This window comes from Dryobates pubescens, chromosome Z (assembly GCF_014839835.1).
Source record: "Dryobates pubescens isolate bDryPub1 chromosome Z, bDryPub1.pri, whole genome shotgun sequence".
Lineage (NCBI taxonomy): Eukaryota > Metazoa > Chordata > Aves > Piciformes > Picidae > Dryobates > Dryobates pubescens.
Window position 1 is genome coordinate 59,807,848 of NC_071657.1, and position 21,605 is coordinate 59,829,452.

The 21,605-nt window shown below is 35.2% G+C and overlaps 1 protein-coding gene across 2 annotated transcripts in view; it reads right to left on the minus strand.

Annotated features, from left to right (window-relative positions):
* Positions 1-21,605, minus strand: part of AP3B1 (adaptor related protein complex 3 subunit beta 1) — a 163,113-nt gene that overhangs the window by 25,625 nt on the left and 115,883 nt on the right. For both annotated transcript variants that reach the window (XM_054178198.1, XM_054178197.1), the window contains exons 23-24: positions 5,936-6,167; positions 3,173-3,257 (exon numbers count right to left, since the gene is read on the minus strand). In XM_054178198.1, the coding sequence (XP_054034173.1) occupies positions 3,173-3,257; positions 5,936-6,167 (317 nt within the window). The remainder of the gene's footprint in view (positions 1-3,172; positions 3,258-5,935; positions 6,168-21,605) is intronic.

Consider the following 21,605-nt stretch of genomic DNA (forward strand, 5'->3'; position numbering starts at 1 on the left):
CCAAGGAGACCTTATTGTGGCCTTCCAGTATCTTAGGGGGCCTACAAGAAAGCTGGGGAGGGACTTTTTAGGGTGTCAGGCAATGACAGGACTAGGGGGAATGGAAAAAAATAGAAATGGATGGATTCAGATTGGCTGTTAGGAAGAAGTTCTTCACCATGAGGGTGGTGAGACACTGGAACAGGTTGCCCAGGGAGGTGGTGGAAGTCTCATCCCTGGAGGTTTTTAAGACCAGGCTGGATGCGGCCCTAGGCAACCTGATCTAGTGTGAGGGGTCACTGCCCATGGCAGGGGTTTGGAACTAGATGACCCCTGAGGTACCTTCCAACCCTATGAATCTATGAAAAGACTGAGTTCCCCCATTTCCTTTTAACTTTCTGCTTGAGAAGCATTATTGTGTAGAACGACTGTGGCTGAAGTAGAGTGCCTCTGCAAGAAGATGGCACAAGAGAAACAGCAATTAAGAGACATTCTACTTAAAAGTACATAGTGTGAGCATCCTGATACAATTTCTAAATAAACACATTAGGGACAGTTTTTAAGTTAAGGCACTTCATGTCTTTTTAATTACATGTGTTATCCTGGTAAGCTTTGCTTAATAAAAACAGTATTTATGAGGGAGGTGTTTCAAAGTTCTCTGTAATGCAGCTCTCCTTCATTGTCCTTGATTTGTACAACTAATTTAGAAACAGATCTAAATATTTTATTTCTCATGTTAGCTTTGTTCTGCATACAGTTTGCATTTATTGAACTACCAATACAACAGCACATCCCCAAGCAGAAAGGTAGTATTTGTTATGCAAAACACACAGTCTGTGATTGGCATCTAAGACCAATTGATCTGCCCATTACCACTATCTCCCTACCCCCACAAGCTTTACTACAAAGCTATTGATTTAAACACTGCCGATCGGTTTCCATTTTCTGATTTTGGGCAGGCCAATTAAGAAAGTGAGTAATTGTGATTACACTGCTTCAGGATCAATTACATTTGATGCAAGACAAAGTGCTCCTCTTAGAACAATGTAAAGAAAATTATTATGATCAGGAACACTTTACTGCTGAACATGCTCCTAACAAAAATGCAAAACAACTGACAATGTCTTTCATAAAGATATATGTTAGCACAAAGTACATGAATATTGACACCTTTGTGTGCACGGTATTTCAGCTACATTTTGACAAACTTCTACAAGTCATTCTTCCTTTAGGATAAACTCTTTTTAAGAGGTGTGACATGCGAAAAAGGGCTGCAGCTGAGTTCTCAGATATTGCCCCCAAAACATCACACTGCACAATTTCTTCAGTGATACTGAATACTAGCAGGATTTTCAAGAATGTGGGCTTTAACAATAAAGTAGCAAATTTCATGCAAAGAACCTTTTATCTGCTTTTTATACTATCTTCTAAGAAGCAGTGCCAAAGAGACAAGGCTCTATCAATTAGCAAAGGCACAAAGTAAGCAATTCCTATTCTTAATTTAATTTTAAACTTAGCTTGAGCTTTGTTATTGGACTCACATTGTCCAAATCATTAAAATGAATACACCACTGAGGTCTGAGGCAAATCTATTTACAGTGATGTTACTCATAGTCTGGTTGGTGTTCAGGAATATTGATCTGTCTTGTTTGTCTAATAGGAAAATAATAAACAATTACTAGGCAATGCTGGAGAAAGTAATCAGGTTTTATATATCACTAATACAGCAGACCTCCCAAAACATAAAGGTGATGATCTGCATAAAATCAATGTGTTATGCTACATTGCTTATCCTCATCACTGCTAAGATTCTCAGCAATAAATTGTGTAAGTTTGTAATCAAATCATTAGTATACTGAAAAATATGTACTTGAAAGAAAAATACCTACTCTATTTAAAAAATGTTCCTGCTTGATAAACTGAGCATATTCTATTTAACACCCTCACACCTCCCACATATGTTTAGTGAAGGAGCAACTATCATTTTGAAGCAAATATGAAAATGCATTGCCTAGATGGGAAGGTCCCTTCCCAAGCAGGTCTCATCAGGCAACAATCCAAAGCTGTTTCCAAATACCAGCAAACAGCATACTGACCAGGTACAACGTTTCTATTATTAAGATTTCCCTGCTGTCTTTAATAACCTGTTAATAGCACAAGATGTTTTTAGTAGTTGCACACTAAAATTTCTACAGTATTCAAAAGAAGGGTACAGAACTTTCTCAAAGGGCTTCCCGTAAACTGGAATGCAGCAATATGAATGTCCATCCAATATCCTTTTATAGGAAGTAGAGCTTCCTGCAAAAAAGCCCCCCATTGCTTCAAAATTTGCAGGAAAAGAAACGAAAAAAAGTCCTGCAGATCTGTTTAGTGCCTTTCAAAGGCTATACAAGCCTGCATAGTTCTTTAAGGTGTTCAGCTTTTCCCACTCCGTTCATTCCCAACGGTTGGACAATTTGCCATTGATGAGCACAAAAAAGCATACATTTATTATGTAAGATAAAATGTAGTTGGCCAGCCTGTTACTTGTTTTTTATTCGCTCACTAATTATTTAAATGAGTCTACAGCATGAGAAATAAGCTACTTTGGTCATCAAATTTTGGGGTTGGTTTCACGCAGTCATTTCAGAGAGATCACAAAGACCCACAATAAGGCAGTGAGGCAGTAAAATTCCTTATATTACATACTTTTTAGATTAGCAATTTCTTACAAGGAAGAACATACAAAAAACACTCTGGCAGGCTAGTTAGACCTGACAGCTCCCTTTCTCAAGGAATGGGGGCAGAGGAGAAGAATAAAAACGAAGCTTAGTAACAGAGTAGTAATTCTAAATTGAAAGGGTTCTTGCTTCTGCTTGTATCATTTACCCTAAGGAAAAACATGACCTCCCAAACACAATCTGTCAAAGGGTTTTAGAACTTGCACATTATTTCAAACCCACATTTGAGCTCCCTATCAAATCTGTGTTTTTAGAAGCAAGTGCTAACAAAATTTGGAAGACTGAAAAATCCTGACGATGCCTGTAAAAGTAAAACCGAACACTAATTATGTCTTGTTTCTCTGAAAACATCTTGGGTATGAGTCATGTTGTGAACTGGTGTTTAAACCTATTTAATAAACAGCAAGTCTGTCAATATACACTGCTTTTGTCAAGGGCAAAAATCTACCCATGCTCCCTCCCCAAGAACTCACCATAACTGGAAACTGGCCATCTGAGTAGAATCACAGAAGTCAATACCCATTGAAACAGTAATGGATCCTGCAGGCTCAAGGCACTCTGCATGAAAACATTTAACAGGTAAAGTACACATGCAAAGTAACAGAAGGCCCAAGATACAAACCCTCAAACTTCACCCAATTAGAAAAAAGTTCCATTAAAGAATAGGCCATACTTACAGTTTTATTTCAAGTAGGTATCACCCAAATGTCACACTTTGATGCATAAGTGTCTTGGATCCCCCCTCCCACAGTTAGCACACATGTTGCTACTTCAATCTTACAGTCCCACCATCAACAAAATAAGGGTTTGTACTAGAGAAGCTAGGAAAATTATTTGCAGGAAAAAAAGTAAGTTACATCCTTTCACTTGCATACAGATTCAGCACTGAAATTTCCTTTCTACACAAGTAGGCAAATTCAGTTAAAAAATAAAAACACACAACAAATATTAATAAAATTTACATCACTACTCTTAGTAACGGAAAAAAGTCAAACTTAACATACTCCATAACTAGTGTGGTCTACCTGAATGCTTGCACTGGTTACAGATGAGAGTAGATAATTACAAACCCAAAATGGAAACCAGTTTTGTGCTTTAGCAGCATTGCACCCAGAGGCACTTCTCAAATTAAGGCATTATGAGACCTGCATATTCTTCATGTCTTGGCTAGATCACTATAGTGTTTCCTCACTGTTGTAGAGATAAGGCTTTGTTTGGTAGGAAGAAAAATATCTTTCTTTACATAAGTAGAGGTCTTAAAAAATGTCTGTGTAAAGCACTGAAAGGTTACAGTCTCCAGCTCAAATTCAGACTATACTTTAGTATAAGGTCTTTCAGCTTAATGTTTTCAAATGGGATCTCAAAAGCACTTAGATAAGAAAGTCCCTGCACAAAGGGAACCCAGTGAAATAATTTGGTCCATTTCTACTGGCAAAATCAGCATAATTGCCAACAGTAACTGCAGTGATGGAGACTAAAACTAGACTTACACTCTAGTACCATTTACATGTTAGCACTGACTCTTTTGTTGGCTCTGCAGAGCAAACTATAGGATGTATTTTCCAAATGCTGGAAACACAAAAGGCAGTAAGAAGAACAGGGCATATGAAATGAGTTCTAGATAAAGTGACAAGGAGTATAGACATTTTGCACTCAATAAAGAAGAGCAGCATTTTTGGAAGGAACTACAGATGATGTATTGTTTATTTTCTGCAGAAGGAACCAACAGCTTCACAGGACAGGTAACACAGTAATGTCTCTCCCGGGAAAATGAATACTTCAAGTACTTAAAAGGGTATGACTTTCTTGTGAAACTCAAGAAATCTGAAATGGTTAATTTATTAATCCCAGATTAATTTTCATGTTTTTTCATGACTCTGTGAGTACAGTATCTCTTGATCTGATTTATGCAATTACTAGTTTTCTACTTGTAAGCCTTTGTGACTCAATTTCTTTAACTATTTAAAGGGAGGAATATGAAAAAAATCAGCCTGATAGAATTAACTTGAAATCAGAACTCTGTGTTTCTTAACTTAAACATCAAGTAGTTCTCTTTTCTAAAATTGTCTTCATCCAGTATGTACCATTGTTGAACTGCAAACATTTCTGAAATTTTAACTCTGAAGTAAACTGTAGCATTGTAGAATTGCTTTTGCAGCTATTTAGTGTAAATCTGAATAGCCTTCTCAATGTTAAAAATCCAAATAATTCAATAGCATACAGCAATTTAATACCAAGTATCTTTTTAACTACTCAAAACCAAGCATACTCTCTACTTCCTTCTTTTTTTTTCTGTTTGCTTTAAGAACTTGCTCCTGTATTCGTCTAACCTATTATGGATTCACGTAACAACGTAGCTCATTAAAGGAGAAGAAATGTGTTTAAAAGGCAGAAGCTTCTGTCAAAAAAAAAAGAGTATGTGGGTCCTTCCCATTTATATTATGAAATAGAGACACTTTTGTTCCTTCTGCCTGTATCATACTGTTCTAAACCAAAGAACTGCTGCAAAAAAAGCAGGTTGTGTGCACAGGTACCATCCTTGAATAAAAGTTGCTACGCTCTGTATTTTCTCAGGTCTTCTACCCTTTTCTACTAATAGAAACTTGGCAAAAAAAACCCATTCTGATCAGGAGTCTGAAAGTGAAACCATGTAGGTTAGGGCTGACGACAGCATTGCTTTCTACTTAGTCTAAAAAGCCACACTTTGTGAAAGTGTGTAGATGCAAACTAGATTAAAATACACACCTTCACTGCACTGCCAAAAAGTCTCAAGGGAAAGAGTGAGAATGCTCTGTGCCACCAAAATAAAGAATAGATCTACAAATATTCTTTAAAGCTTATAAAGAAAACAATTATCAATTTATGATTCAAAATGTCATTCTTAATAGTAGCTTTAGGCTGTGGGAGAATCAAAGCTTGTGGGGAGACAGAAAAATTTCATTGTATCAACTGGAATTGATACAACTGATATCTGAATAAGCAGATAAGCCTTCAGGCATGAAAGTTCTAATTAGGGAGTTATTTTCTAAGTCTAACACAAGTAGGGGAAAGTGGAATTAAATTTTTGTTAAAATTAGATTACCTAAGAACAGACAGTTGCATAAGTGTGTATGCACGTATACATACAGAGGTAGACGTGTGTATACACACACAAGTATCTTCATGACTAGGCATAGCATATCTGAAATTCTGTAAAAGGTAAAGATTCTGTATTTTGAAAAATAGGATAGGATTACCTATTGGAGTAAATTCATGCATTCTCATGCCTGAAGGCAATTTCTTCTCCTCAATGTGAATATTCTCTATCTTCTGATCAGTTGTATTTTTGATTGTCACTTGCACAGACACCATACGATCACCAAAAATGCCTGGTTGTCTTGAGAAGTGATAATGAGCTGCTAATCCTTTTCCACTCATTCGATGAAGTAGTTCATGTGTTTTTGTTGGCACAGAGACTGGTTTAGTGACCTGTTAAGTACAGAACAAGAGTCGGTGAATGTTTTAAGCAAGGAACACATAAAATTACAGTTAAATATTGCACTTATCACTCAGCCAGAGCACTTGCTTTCTAGTTGGAATTTTAATGGAACAGAAACATGCAAATCCATAAATAAATGGAAGTAATAGATATCAGATTACAGAGATTAAAAAACCCCCACATTTCTGGTGCTGAAAATCAGCAGCTTTGACTTTGTTGTACTTGGGTCACTTTTCCCTTATAAATGTGTTTTCAGTATCTTGACTCCACAATTGTCCAATAAATTATTAGAGGTTTTTTAAGAGCTACAATTACAATAATATTGTTTCCAATAAGAAGCCTCTTTCCATTCCATAAATCAGAACACAAGAGTGACCCTAAATCCACTTCATACTGTGAAGGTATGGTAAGAAATCATCATCTCCTCCTCTTGTTAAAACCACAAAAAGTATGTTGCCTAACAACTACACCAGTCAAAGAAAACCACAGTTATATATAGTAGAAGGACACTGTTCCACAACAAACAAGAGAAGTTTCAAGGATGCTTGGTACTCTCTATGCTGAAGAAGTAGCATGAATAAAAGAGATTAAGTTGCAAACACACTACCAGAAGATACTGCTGATAATCAGTTCACTGTGAGCTCAAAAGTGTAAAAGTAAGGAATAAACAGGAAACTGCAGGTAAATTAATCTGAATTCTTTAAACCACTTTTAAGGAAAGGCTAGGAAATTACATAAAAAGTAACATCACCACAACACAAACCAAAACACCCAGGAGACTGAAAATCCCAGATGCTCAAGCACAAAAATCTCATTTGTCTGGTCAATGCACTATGAGCTGCTGAACTTTACAGTATGTCTGTTACACACATCTCTTTCCACTAATGACCATGTATCTTTTGCTCTACACACAGTCCTAAATGCTTAACTAAGTGAAAGAGACAACTGTAAATAGCATGATGTTCAAGACCTCAAGCAAATATGCAAGGAGAAAGGGCTTTTATGTCTCCTTCTCTACAAAACTCTTACAGGTTGCTACATTTTCCTGACTGTCACATTGAACAATGAAGGGCTGATCTGAAGGCTTAGTGAACACTTCTAGTAATACGAGAAGATGGTAAGAGCTGGGATTTAAACTTACAAGGTGTTACAGAAATGGGAAGAGTATCTGGAAAATACAAAGCTGTAAAGAATGCTGTTGATAAATTTCAGAAGTTAGTGAGCACATTGCAAACTTGATCTTCATCTCTGAACACCAGTTTCTGACAGGTAAAGCCAGACTAGTAATATCCATCACTTCAAAAGAATCCCTGTAGAGATGAACTAACAAATGTTCAGAAGTGTGAGTACAGCATTAATGAAAGCTGAAGAAAACTACACGAGGAACTGAGTGCGTATCCAGAACAGGTAGCTTTGGAATGTGACTTTTCAGACATACCATACTGAATGAGGAACAAATAATGAAGGAAAAAGACAGAAAAGTTTCTCTCATCACCTCAACAGTCACCACTATGTGACTGCAATTAGAACCACACATGTAAGATGGGATTGAGCAAACACTTTTGCAAACACTTCCACGTCAGATTTTACTTTCAACTTTTTGCCTGCTGTTTCTTTCTCTAATACACGAGACCTCTGGCAACAGGTGGTTTTGGTTTTGTTTTAGAAACAAATTAATGATCTACCAGTAGCTATGAGTGTGAAGACTAAAAGCAGTTTCAGAATGTCTAAACCGAGGAAATTCCACCGTCTTTGTTCAATTTGTTGATATTTTTAAAGTAAATTGGTGAAGTTCAGACATTTTGTTTCTCCTAAAATGATAATGTAATACTCTCAGGGGCGACATTTTTAATTCTCCTGTATAATCAGAAGAAGATGCAGTTGTTTGTAATAGAACACATAACCAAAAACTGAAGTATGCCTTCAAACAATACTAGCACCTCTGCTTGAAGAACACAAGCACCATCTATTTAAAATTAAGTGAAATTTTTTTTTTTTTTAGTCCAATTATTGATCTCTGACAAGCACAAAAATATCTAAAACTCTTGTCCAAGGACAAAATTTGTTAAGGTTTTACAAAACTCATAACGAGCAGTTTATTTTTTTACTCCATTGCCATTTTACATTAATAAATATGTGGTAAGATTAGGGTTACTTTTATGTAGCTTACCTTTAAATTATGTTTATAAAATAAGGAGGTACTTCAAATACTAAATGTCTTACTGGTACACAGGAGGCAATGGCAGTAAAAGGTTATCAGCAGAGTTACACTTGTACCTGTTACTTAAACAACTGCTGAAATAATGAATAAATTATAAGCTTTTAGGTCTAACGTAAATCCTATTTTTAAGTTTGAGCTTAGCCTTACCTTCTCTCTGGTAACATATAGTTGGTTTTATTCATACTATTTCTTAATAGGAATGAAAACATAAAAAGTTAGTAGTCAGAAGTCCAACATGTAGATAGATACATATGCATACACATGCAGCAAAAATCCCTCACTATACTTAAATTTTAACACTGACTCAAATTTTACAGAAACCTTCCTGTGATTTTTAAATATTGTAATCTATGCCCCTTTCAGTGTTACTGGTGATGTTTCAGCCATAATTCCACTTGTGAGCCCATTCACTTTTATTTTATGTATCTACTACACAGAGCAACAGATATGCAAAGGACAGCCAGAATAATGAGATTATTTTAAATCTCATTTTCTTTACTATAGAACATTAATTTTCAGTTGCATTTAACATGGTAGCACTAGAAATACATAAAATGTATACATGCTGAACAAAGGAATTTAGTTCTGAAAAATGAGAATTCACAACCCCTATATGTGCTAGCAAGGATTTTTTTTTTCCATTTTAAGAACTATTTTATTTTAATTAAAAGATTTTTAATGCATACAATTGCAATACTTAAAGAAACACATAGGGCAGACACCTGCGATTGCTCTGGGGTCAAAATAATTCTCCAAAGAGATAAAAGAATAAGAAGTATCTGATAACCAGGGGATAATCCCCTACAAATCTTACACAGCATATGTTTAAATAATAGAAGTCATTTGTGTACCTTTGGATGGTTTATGAAAATAACCAATCAATTCTGCAGACACAACATTATTTCTAAAGGAAATCTATGTGACTCATGATGCCTGCAGATACACAGAGACAAACCACACATATTTTATCAGTTTATTACAGTAAGCAAATAAGCGTGGAATGAGAGTGCACATAACTGTCTACTTAACGCTTACTGAAACATTTATAAGAGCTGTTATCTCCCTAATAACAGACAGACAGTGTGCAATTTTAGAGAGGAGAAAAGCTTCATATTTTTTAACACTTCACTAAAAAGTAACTGAAGAGTGTAAAATGAAAAATACTCTGTGCAGTTAGCTGGTAATGGACCATATTATCAACTCAAGTTAGATTTATAGGATACAAACTAGTCACTAATAGTTATTTTATGACACAGCGTGTCTGCTCTTTTAGGGTAAAGATTATTAAGATTAAACTTGCAAAACATTTTTTTTCATACAGCTGTTTAGAATGACAGAAAGAAAAAAAAGTTATAAACTGTCCTCCTACCCCATTCTGACTGAAAGCCACCATGAATTAAAAGCCATTCTACACACGCCACATGGAGATCATACTGGAACACTGTATTGGTGTGAGTCAGACTGGCCTAACTGCACATGTTGAAAGATGATCCATCACCCTAAAAGAAGCTGCAAATATTTTTAACTACTTCTTATATAAACCCAGGAAAGACAACATTGGGATTTTGCCTTAAAAGTCTTCCACTCATTAATCTTATAAAGGGAAAAGTGTAAGACCACTAACAGTAAATTTGGCTTTCTTTATCACAACAGAGCTGACTAGTTACAAACCACTGAATCTCCTGTGTATGAACATGCTTCTTTTCGTCAGCTCAGTAAGTCCTTAATAACGAAGCTTAAGTTAATACAAAAACTATTTGCCGTAATTATTTAAAATAAAAAGCACTGCAAGGTTTATTAAACCTACTACAGTCAACAGAAATGGACAGTGTATCCTGTATTAAGTATTAGTATTATTACTGAGTACAAATTACATCTGTTGCCTTTTTTCTATTGGTTCCTCAGCTTAATAATGTTGCAAAAATAAATGCAAATTAATTTCTGATCCTGATTCAGAAATGTGTATGTGTTTAGATAAAACATATATTACTGGGAAAAAAAAATATATGCTTCCAAGAATGATGATAATTATAGTTCTATTACTCTAAATTACATTCTGTTAAAGCAGTGGACTGAATCATTTAATCTAAGTAGCCCTTCTACTGCCCTCCTATTGGGAATATTCATGACATAATCCAAGAGTTACCTACTGAGCTGTGAGAGCTATATCCTCTCTTAAACTCACTGTAAGGCTATGCTCCAGTAACACCGCAACAGCAAAGAGGAGAAGAGCTATCATGTAGCTCAGAGACATTTACACGATCTTTCAACTGAAGCTACGAGAGAAACTTAACTATAATTTTATAGTATTAGGAGGCAGATGAAAAACCATGCAAACAAAGGATAGACAACTACTGGCATGAAACAGTATATTCATGATCTTTTGCTCCATTACCAGTCACATTTTGCTCACAGTCACAAGGCAATGTCTTCCTTATGCAGCCATTACAGAAATCATTAATAATTAATAAAAAGATGTAATAAAAAGCAAACAAAGGATTGCAGAAAGAATGTCAACAGGCTGTTCTGCATTATTTCAAGAGGCTATTGCATATTGCAACATTAGGACATACTTAAGTCACACTAATATGGACTGCCAGACTAAGGACAGTATCCCACCAGTAGGGGATGGAGAATCCAACTAAGTGAGCATACCTATATTTTCCGCAGGCCAGAAAAGCAACAGGATATTATGATTCCATTTGGGCTTATCTATCTAGACATACAGGTACATATTACGTCAAACTCTGGAAAATATTTAAAATAACATTCCACCAAAGGCACATTAAACTGTTCTACAACTACTAAACACCTTCGAAATGCCATGTCAGCTAGGAAGTCCTTCAATTCCTAATACATCCTAACTCCCCTCTTTCTGCATTGTCACCAATTTTTAGGCTCTACACTTCCCTAAATGATTAATACGTCAATGAGGCTAATTGAAAATTATCATATTAATGCTCCTATCTTTAAATCGGTATTGGTTTCAGACAATGTCAGACAAAGTGAGTTCCAAAAATTCTTACTGAAATTCAGCATTGATGAATAATACTTCTGTCTATTAAAAAAACAATTCCCATTGATTTTTAAATCACATGGAGAAGAATTTCAAAACAAAACCTCACTTTCACTATATTGTCCATCATCTGTCCCTGTAAGGCTGCCAAAATTAATCCTTTTCCCTGCCCCCCCCCTTTTTTTAACCTTAAATATTAGTATGTTCTCAAAGACTTGCATAAATTAATTCCTTTCAAAGAGCAGTATGCTCAAGGTGATCCATGAACTTAGAAATGCTAAAAATCTTCTGTAGTATTACATTACCTCTTTTCTAACATTTTATATCACTTAGATTTTTCTACAGTCCTCTTACAATATAATCAACCAGGCAGACTTCCAGTAACTTTGTATCAATAAAAAGTATTGCTCTTATAGCATAAAAATTACTACATAATATAAGGGAATTAGAATCAGGCCTTAGCCTGTAGTTCTTGAACAGCAGAAAACACTTTTAGGCCCATACCAGATTCATCAAGCTTTTTCAAAAGTAAGCATACACTTGTTTTCTTTTTATGTGTAACTGGAGGTCAGTGAGCCAAATTACATTTCACATGTACAGCAGATTCTAAAGCTTTATATGAAAGCATCATATGGTTTTGTTCAAGATTTGGCATCTTTGCCTTCTCATTCTGCTGAGCATAATGAATCACACAAATAAATGAAAATATTAGTGAGATCTTTTAAAAAGCCACACAAGAAAGAACTTCAGTAGCAACACAATGGGAATTTTGTCATGATTAAGCCAGGACTATTACACAAACATGAAAGAAAGGGCTGAACTAAGTGTCATAATTATGAGCCGTGAACCTTGGTACAAATTCAGAAGTGCACACTATACCTCACAGAGGATCACCAGGGGACTACAAACTGGGCTTAAACAGATACAAAGGGAGAATTTTCTTTTAACTGCATTTCTAAAAAATCAAGTACTCACAGTCTTAAAATGTATCTCAATCCAAGATTTAACTTTTAAATAACCAAGTCAAATTGTGAAATTCACATCCAGATCAAGTGGTGGAAATCTTATGTGTGCATAGGAAACATTGAGATTTACTTACTCTCATTTCATCCAACATACGCTTCTTCAGAGTGAAAATCAGGCATCCTGGTGGCAGACGCATGTGTGTGACTTCCAACAAGCAGCATGGTATTTTAAACTCCACTGAAACTGTCATTATTTTTTCAAGGAATAGGCATTCTCCCAATATACGAAAAACAATTAATGTACAGTTTGCAATTTGACCCTTCCACTGACCACTCAACTGGAAAGACTGAGGATCAGCTGAACTAGTTTAAAGAGTTAGAAAAACAGAGTAAGGTGGCAACCTCACCTTGCATCCTAATTATGAATTTGAAACAGTGGATGCTGCCAAGAGGGATTAATACAGATTCTGGCATTGAGTCTAAATGACTTCAAAGCAGTTCATACAAATTATTTCCATTTATTTATTTTGATTTTGTCAAACAGCCACCACTCTAGAGACTAGTAACGTGAAAACACACAGAACCCTACTGGCTATAACATATGATTTTATAGTTAGAGTTATAGTATAACAGCTCCTGAATATCAATTGGTTACTTCCAAGCATCTAGTTCAAATTTCCCCCCAGTAAAGGACCTCTTATGTCAGGATAAACGTATAATAAAGTTAAAACATTTACCACACAGTATACCCTACAAGCCAAAGTGAACTCCGTTTATAATACACTATATTTGAAATTGAACACATGTATTTATGAATGCTAAAATGTAAATTACATCCTTGTCAGCTTACTACAAGTATATATTTGAATTTTGGTTGTTGTGTTTTTGTTGAAGAATGCAACATATTATTTTAGCTTCTATCAGGACAATCTTAACACATGGCAACTCGAAAAAACCCCAAAAAATCCAAAACCCAACACTGAACCCACTGAACCTATACATCTATATTAGTACCTTCTCAATGTGGGTGTAGAAACTCTGTATGTACAGGCATATATCTCCCTCTTATTATAGGGATATACTATTTCCCCCCAAGTTTTATTTTGCTTTACACATAATGTTTCACTTGGAAAAACCCATATTCCTTAGTTTGTGAAAAGCAGACTTCTCCCTACTCTGTTAACCTGAGACCACAGTTAAAATACAGCCTTTCTGTGTTTTATTTTCCTTACACTTCACTCTTGGTCCCTAAAAAGAAAGAAATTAAAAAATGATACAGTTCATAGTCTGTTAAGAGACAAAGATCAGCTAACTTCAGTTCATTTGTTTCAATTCAAAAGCACACTACGGGTTTTGTTTTTTTCTTTCTTTTTTTTACTCAAACCTAGAATTCATGGCATCAAATGACTTATTTGGCCTCCACAAGGCCAATTCTTTTCACACTCATTACGAAATACCGCTCAAGCCCATCCACACATAGCTGAGGGTAATGTAAGCAATACCACACAGAACACATTGCAAACAAAAAACTTCACCCTATGGGTATCCCTAATAAAGGCTCTCCTGTACAGACACAGATTCTGAATACAAGTGCACTTCTTTGAACAGTAGCTATGACCACACTCACATCCCTCAGCTGATGACTGAAGGCAAATTAGGACACAGTCTCAAGCTGCACCTGGTGAGGTTTAGGCTGGAGGTTAGGAGGAAGTTCTACACAGAAAGAGTGACTGCCCATTGGAATGGGCTGCCCGAGGAGGTGGTAGTCACTATCACTGGAGGTGTTCAGGAGGAGCCTTGATAGGGTGCCTGGTTGCATGGTTTAGTTGATTAGGTGGTGCTGGATGATAGGTTGGACGCAATGATCTTGAAGGTCTCTTCCAACCTTGTTTATTCTATTCTATTGTATTCTAGGCAGTAATTTTTTTTCATCTTTTGAAATTACCTTGGTACTAACTACTAGAGTATTTCTGCTACTATTTTCTAAACCCTCCATAGATTGTTAGTCATCTGAGCAAAACGTATCAGAAGAATGACCATTTATTAAAACCTACACCATCTTAAAGCCATTTTAATACATAAATATATTTAATAATAAGTTCAAATTTATGATTTATGTACTAAGCATAAGTTCTGATGTTTCTGTATTACAAAGTTCCTTCATCAGGAATGGTAGAATTATTTTTGTACATTTTTCATATAAACATTCCAAACTAATAATAGTAGAAATGGCCATGGTCTAGTCGTGAGGTCTGTGGTGACAGGTTGGACTCAATGATCTTTGAGGTCTCTTCCAACCTTGGTGATACTGTGCTACTGTGAAATTTGGACACAAAGCTTTTACCGCCACAAATACCTAAACTCCATGATAAAATTAAAAGATCTGTTTTACAGCTTTTTCAAGTGTTCCTTTCCCCAGTTCTTCTGGCATCTTCAAAACAAAAGCACAGATGCTAGAGGCAATAAACACCAACAAACTGTACGCAGCCATATAGAGATTGAAATGTTTCCTAATTCATGTGAACCTAAGTTCAAAATTAAAATTTCATGAACTGCACAGCAAAAAACACTAACTTGGGAGTACTCTAGAATTGATTTTTTTTTCAGTCTTAGTATGTCAAGGGTCTGTCTGCCAAGTCAAGAGGAGCAAAGCATGCAAAAATAAGGTGAAAAACAGTTTCCAAAGTGAGCTTTTTAAAACTCTTCTCTGTGATGATACTGTATTTAATCACAGTTCAACAGTCTTTCCAGTATATCTAGAGTCTAAGGCACAGCAGGACTGAAAACACTAAGTGGTTCTGTTGTGAAAACCAGTGGGTTTTTAAAAACCAACATTAACACAGGTTTGAGAGTGGGCAACAAAAGGGTTCCTGCCTTCCTGCAACTGTTAGTAAGAACTTGTATATTAAAATACACCTGCACTGACACAATCTAAAAGATTCCAACTTTATTTTACCTACTGTGACATCCTTGCTTTTTGGTTATTTTGTATTGCTATGTGGCATGATACTTCTGGTTCGTGGCAGGAGTGATAATGGCCTAACACCAGTAACATATCTCAACAAGCTGAGTTAGTCTCATGAATAGCTTTTACTTTCAAAGACAAAAATATTTATTTTCCCAAACAAGTTTCCAGTTTTAAACATTTTGGGACAGAACATGATGTTGACACTTTTACTTAAAGTGTCAAAACTGAGTCTGGACATGCATCAAACAAGGCTTTGTTTTTTCCTTCTATGAATATGCCAAGCTAAAAAGCTATCACCGACAAATTTCAGAAATCAAGACATTACATTCATTATAAAGCATTTACTCCTACTTTAATCTGTATTTAATAAATATTTAACCTCAAGGCTTATACACCCTCAGGACAGCTAGATATATTTGTTTCTGCATACAAGTAAATTACAGGCCAAATTTTGATCCTCATCAGCAAAGTACCTTCAAATGAAATCATACATTTCCTTTAATACTGCTCTGAAACTGGCTTCAAGAAAAAACGGTGATCAGAAGCAACTTATGACTATAATAACACTGTCATACGTGAAATAACAAGATGTATTCACAAGCAGTAATTCACATACTTAGAAGAGCATTGAGACCTCATGTCACTGCATAGTGAAATCCAGAAACTGTCCCCTTCTGTGAAAGGGAGCTTTAATAAGGAGTTTTCAGCAGATTCTCTAGAAGTCTCACGGGAAGAAATAATAATTAAAAAAAAAAGTTTATTTACATGGGACTAGCAAAATATGCCCAAAAAACATCCTGTAAAACATATGGAATGACAGAATTTAAAATTACAAAAGGATCTCTATGGTTTGAGTATCACTCTTTAGTACAAAAAAATGAATCCTCAAATCTATGACAAATCATATAAAAAAGTGTGCATAATTTGTAGATACAGCTGAAGAAAGAAGGCTTCTAAAAATATACATGCTACAACAGCATGTATCTTTGAATGCAGACACTATAAAAAGTTGTATTTGTATTAATTTCTAGCTACTAGCTACTCTAATGTATAGTCATCAGAGTATTCACCGTGGTCTTGCAATGTTGTGCTGCAGACGACATGCAAAAGTCCTAAGATCAGGAAATTAAATTTTCTGCTTTATCAATTTTATATATATAATACTGGGCAAATGAATATGAACTACTGTAAGTTTTTAGACAGCTATCACAGGTTAAAAAAAAATATTCTTGCTGCACTCTAAAAGTAAGTATTAGATATACAGTTGCAATGAAGTTCAACTGATTGTTATGTTATTGTTAATATATGTTATGCAAGAAAATTGTATCATAGGATACCTGTCTAGCTGCTGTATAATTTCACATTCTATTTCTATTATAATTCTGCTTTTGCAGTTAAACAAACTTTGTCATATGATCATCATTTACTGTGACCCTCTGAAAATAAAGTGAATACTGATTAGCACATTTTCTGGCACATGTTGTGTCTCTGTCACTAAACAATGTCTTAATTTTAAATTCTTGTTCAGAATCACTGCTTTGACAACTACTGTCACTGCTCAAGGTCTGCACAAAGCTTCAAACTGCATATTATCACCCATTGACAAACTCCACATTTTATGAAGGGCCCTTTCTCACACTGATGTATCCTCCTTATCCTGTGTAAATAAGTAACAATTCATTTTATAACCTTGACTTTAAAGTCCAGCCCTTCCACCTTCTTTTTTCTTCTTCCTAAACAAGTGACAAAGAACAAGGAAGCTGATTGAAGGGGTCCATTATGTATCAACTTAAAGAAAGGCAAAGTGATTGATGAAACTAGCAGTCACCTTCACTGCTAGCTACTGCACCTGTATCCTTTTTGTCAAATGACCTGAAAATCCTGCTGACAGTTTAACATTCACTACAAGGATACACTCTCCAGCACTGTAGTTTTGAATATGTTTATTTGCTCAGAAATTCATGGGAACATTTTTTTTTTTTAAGATGGAAATACATATTTAAAATTATTACCAATTTCTATTGCCTTCCCCCATGCATGTTTTCCTTTGTAACAGTTTACTTGCCAAAACTATTAAATAATACTCTCCAGTAAGCCAACAAACCACAGCTCCTCTGCAGGTGTCACACAGCTAAATCATTTATATTATGATCACCACTTCAGTAAAATTTTCCAGTGGTGTTAGAAGAATCTCAGATAATTTCTTTACCATAGAAGAAAAAGAGTTTCCAGGTTTCAGACTAAGTGTCAGAGCTTTTCAGCAACCATTGCACTGTTTGGGTTTGGATTTTGTGGTTTGTTTGGTTGTGGGTTTGTTTGGTTTTTTGGGTTTTTTTGTTTTTTTTTTTTTTTAAAGTTGTAATTTTAATTTTATTAATAGTATCTGGTTTCTTTAATACAATTCTGGTTTAGCAGATCAGCTAAAACTTTCTTTTACACTATAAAAGCTGATTAACAATGCCAATGCCAAACTATTCCTATGGCACAGGAACTAGCATAAAATAAAATTTTCACAGGGAAAGTGACAATTGAGAGGCAGGAAAATCTCAAAAATAATAATAAAAAAAGCTCTTCACTCTGTGTGGGACACAGTACCATTTCCTTTGGGCATTTATTACCTGTTAAAAACCAATCTTTTGGTGAGTGGCAGTTCAGGGTTTTTGAGAGCAAGCTGCAATATTTCTTCGGGTCTGCAGAGTCATAATTAAAGCTGAACTGAGTGGAATTGGAGAGGGAAGGTCAGCGAGGTGCAGTATGAGAGATGAGGCTGGGCTGATGGGCACCAAATGAACAAATTATGATGGGCCCCACTCAATGTGATGAGGTCAAATGCTTGTTTCTACCCACTGACAGTTCAATTTCCCTGAAATGTCTCTCGGTTCTCTATGAGCTAATTATGAATGAAAAGTTATCAACTGCCCTCACCAAAAAGAGCTTTCTGGAGCTTTTAATGTCAAAATATTGTTAGAAGCACATGCTGGCCCAGCTTTTTAGCCAAACAATACCTAGGATAATTTAAATACCAGAGGTATACTTTTTACCTGCAATACAGATGTAGGGCATTTCTCAACTGGTATTAGGTAAACAGGTAAGTAAGTTTTATGAAGCAAGCACATACTAACATTACCATTTATTATAAAAAGATACCATACTTACAGTTTTGATTAACATAAACCACCTAACTTTCAAATATTCCCATATTAACAGCAGTTTCCAAGAAAATATTGCTGGATTTTGTTTCAAAGTACCAATGCTCAGCTCTATTCCAGCATACAGATGATATTTTAGCACAACTCTAATGTTTTTTTTCCATGAAGCCTCAGTTTTCAGAGCAGTCTCCCGATTACCTTTGTGAAATATCTTTTGAAAGTCTCAGCATGTATGGTTGCTCGTATTTGATAGCCAGTAAGCACAGAAATATTTAAATAGACTATTACAGAAGTTTTAATGTCCATTCACAGAGAAATGGACATTAAACCTGGGAATTACTTGCTTCAATTTAGAATGTTATGTCTTCCTTTTTATTACAAAGCTATTTCTATTTGATATGTTTACATGTAAGTCACAGATTTTAAAGGAACCCCCCCCAAGAGGTAATCAGAACTTTACATTAAACTTTTATACATGTACTACCCATGAACTTGACACTGTACAAAATGCAACTGTGTGAAAGCATTAATTGCACCAACTTTTAAATTATATTAATTAATGCAAGCAAAATAACATCCTGTTGTGACTGTATGTAAGAGTCTTTGAGATATATATTTACAAACTAAAACTACTTTTCCTATGTTAAGAATATTACATAAAATGAATGGACATGATCTAAAGGTCAATACACAGGGCAATCTCAGTGTGTTATTTTTAAAGTCAGTATAATTTTAAGGTTGTTTACAGAAACTGGCTAAAAGTAACTGAAAAAAGTTACAAAACCAAATCTTCAATCACAAAAGTTTGAAGCTGTCATCTGCGTGGCTAGCACACACAGCTTTAAAAATAAGCCTGAAGGTTTTCAGCACAACACATTATTAAATTTATCAATATAACAGTTGCTGTCATTGTAGTTGGCATACTATCTTATCAGACACACTGTTGATCAAGTGTTATTACAACAACAACAAATAATGTGCTGCACAGAGTCTTCATGTTTAAGTACCACAATTAAGAACAGAGAAATGCTGTTCATTCATTACAGAACCTTTTCAGGAAGTTGATTTTTTCTAATTCTTATTGTAATTGTATTGTTCTAATCCTATATTATAAAGGCAGCTGCTTGCCTATCATTTGTACTTTCCTCGTTAATCCTGACTCAGTGAATTAACCTTTAATTACAGCGTTAAAATTGAAATGAGCCTCTTGTCTGGCTTGGGCTGCCCCCTTCCAGTGCAAGAGACTGATGAAAATTTTTAGGGTCAATGAATATGTCCCATGTCATGTCTGATAGATGCTAAAGATGTGAGGAGGTAAATGTTACCTTAGAAAGATGTGGTTGAAAATTTTAAGAGCTAGGTTTTATTGACAAAATAAACCAAAAATACAGCTTAGGTTACCTCTCTCTTCTGTTTGAGTTACACAGCATAACACACAGACACACTTTGTTTTACATACCTTACCACAGCACATATTTAAAGAGTAACTTATGGAATCATAATCATACATTATACATGCTTGGTTTTGCATATCTAGCAACAATTCAGTTTACAGTATTCCTTTTTCATAAGAAGCATAACACATGTAGGCTTCATACTGGAAAGAAAATGATGCATCACTTTAAATTCGATCATAGATCTTAGCATTTCACTTTTAAAAAAGTTGCACTGATTTCAAGGACAGTCCTGACCTTTACAGAGGGCAAAAAAAGATCCTGATGGTAACTTACATAAAGGAGTTTATTTTTTGCAATACCCACCTCTATTTAATTTATCTTCCATAAATAGGATTTTAATATTGTAATTCCATTGTACTCTCTCATTCTAGCACTTATATTTTTAAATACAGTTAGGAGAATATCTATCACTAAACCACACAGTAATAAACTAAATCAATGCCTTTAGGCATAGTAATAATATAATATACCTCTCAGACTGGGCAAGCTATTCTTTGAGCTAGCATCTTCTGTCAAAAACTTGTTTCTGACTCAGAACAACTCAAATTTTATGTTTGAAGTTGAAGGTTCTTATGTGCAGAGCTCATTAAGTATTAATGCATTTAAACATAAAATGAATATTTTTAAGGCCTGAAAACTAATAACCATGACAAACATTGATAATTTTGATTTATAATTAAAGAATAATGGTGAAATGACACTTCAACATTTTTTTCATAATAGGTTGTTTTTTTCCAGGCTATCGTTTTCAGATGTATGTGGAAGCAATTTCTAAAAAGGCCATTATAACGTCAAAATATTTGATGAAACACATATACTGTGTCACTGTTTTAAGAACAGCCTCTTATACAGCAAGTTTATATCAACACAGAAAAATTAAGTATGAAAAAGGTCTTTGATTCATTCCCTCTTCTGTTTTGGCAAAGGCTAATATCTGCTGATGAGCAGCTACATTCATCTGTGGATTTCCAAGTGCTTTCCCAAGGTGAATAAGCATCATTATCCTCATTTTTCAGATGGAAAACTAAAAGATTAAGCTACTCCCTCCAGATGACACAGCAAGTAGTAAGCCAAAAATAGAACTCATTTTCCATATGTAACATCCACTTCTGTATCCACTGGACCACACCACCTTCCTACAAGCATCAGTCACACTTAAATCAGCTATATGCTGTATTCTGGGCACCACTGAGAGAAAGCCGCTTTTTAATTCTTAGATTTAAAATTTAGTGCCTTCTCACTTGCTTCATAGGTACAAACTTTCCTGGGCATCCTACTAGTGTATGATATTTGTAAAAAGTGGTTCCATTTAAGCCTTATGCTACTTATAAACCCTGTAGAGCACAGAGCAGGGGAAACAGGAGACAATGCAGATACTTTAAATTGCTTTACATGAAAAAGCACCATCTTCAGACACAAAGCTGGAGACAAAACTGTGGAGGACTCCAAAAACATCCCCGCTCAAGTGCAAATGTGGTCAACAATGCAAACAAGTTACAAGCATGCAGAAGGGTAAAATACACATAGACTCCCTTGTGGCACGCTTCCCCGTTTCCCTCAACAAACCTTCCAAATGTCCATCTATGTAAGTGTCATGAGTTTATGATAATTGAATCTGATGAAGAATATTCGATACTATGCTGACATTCCAG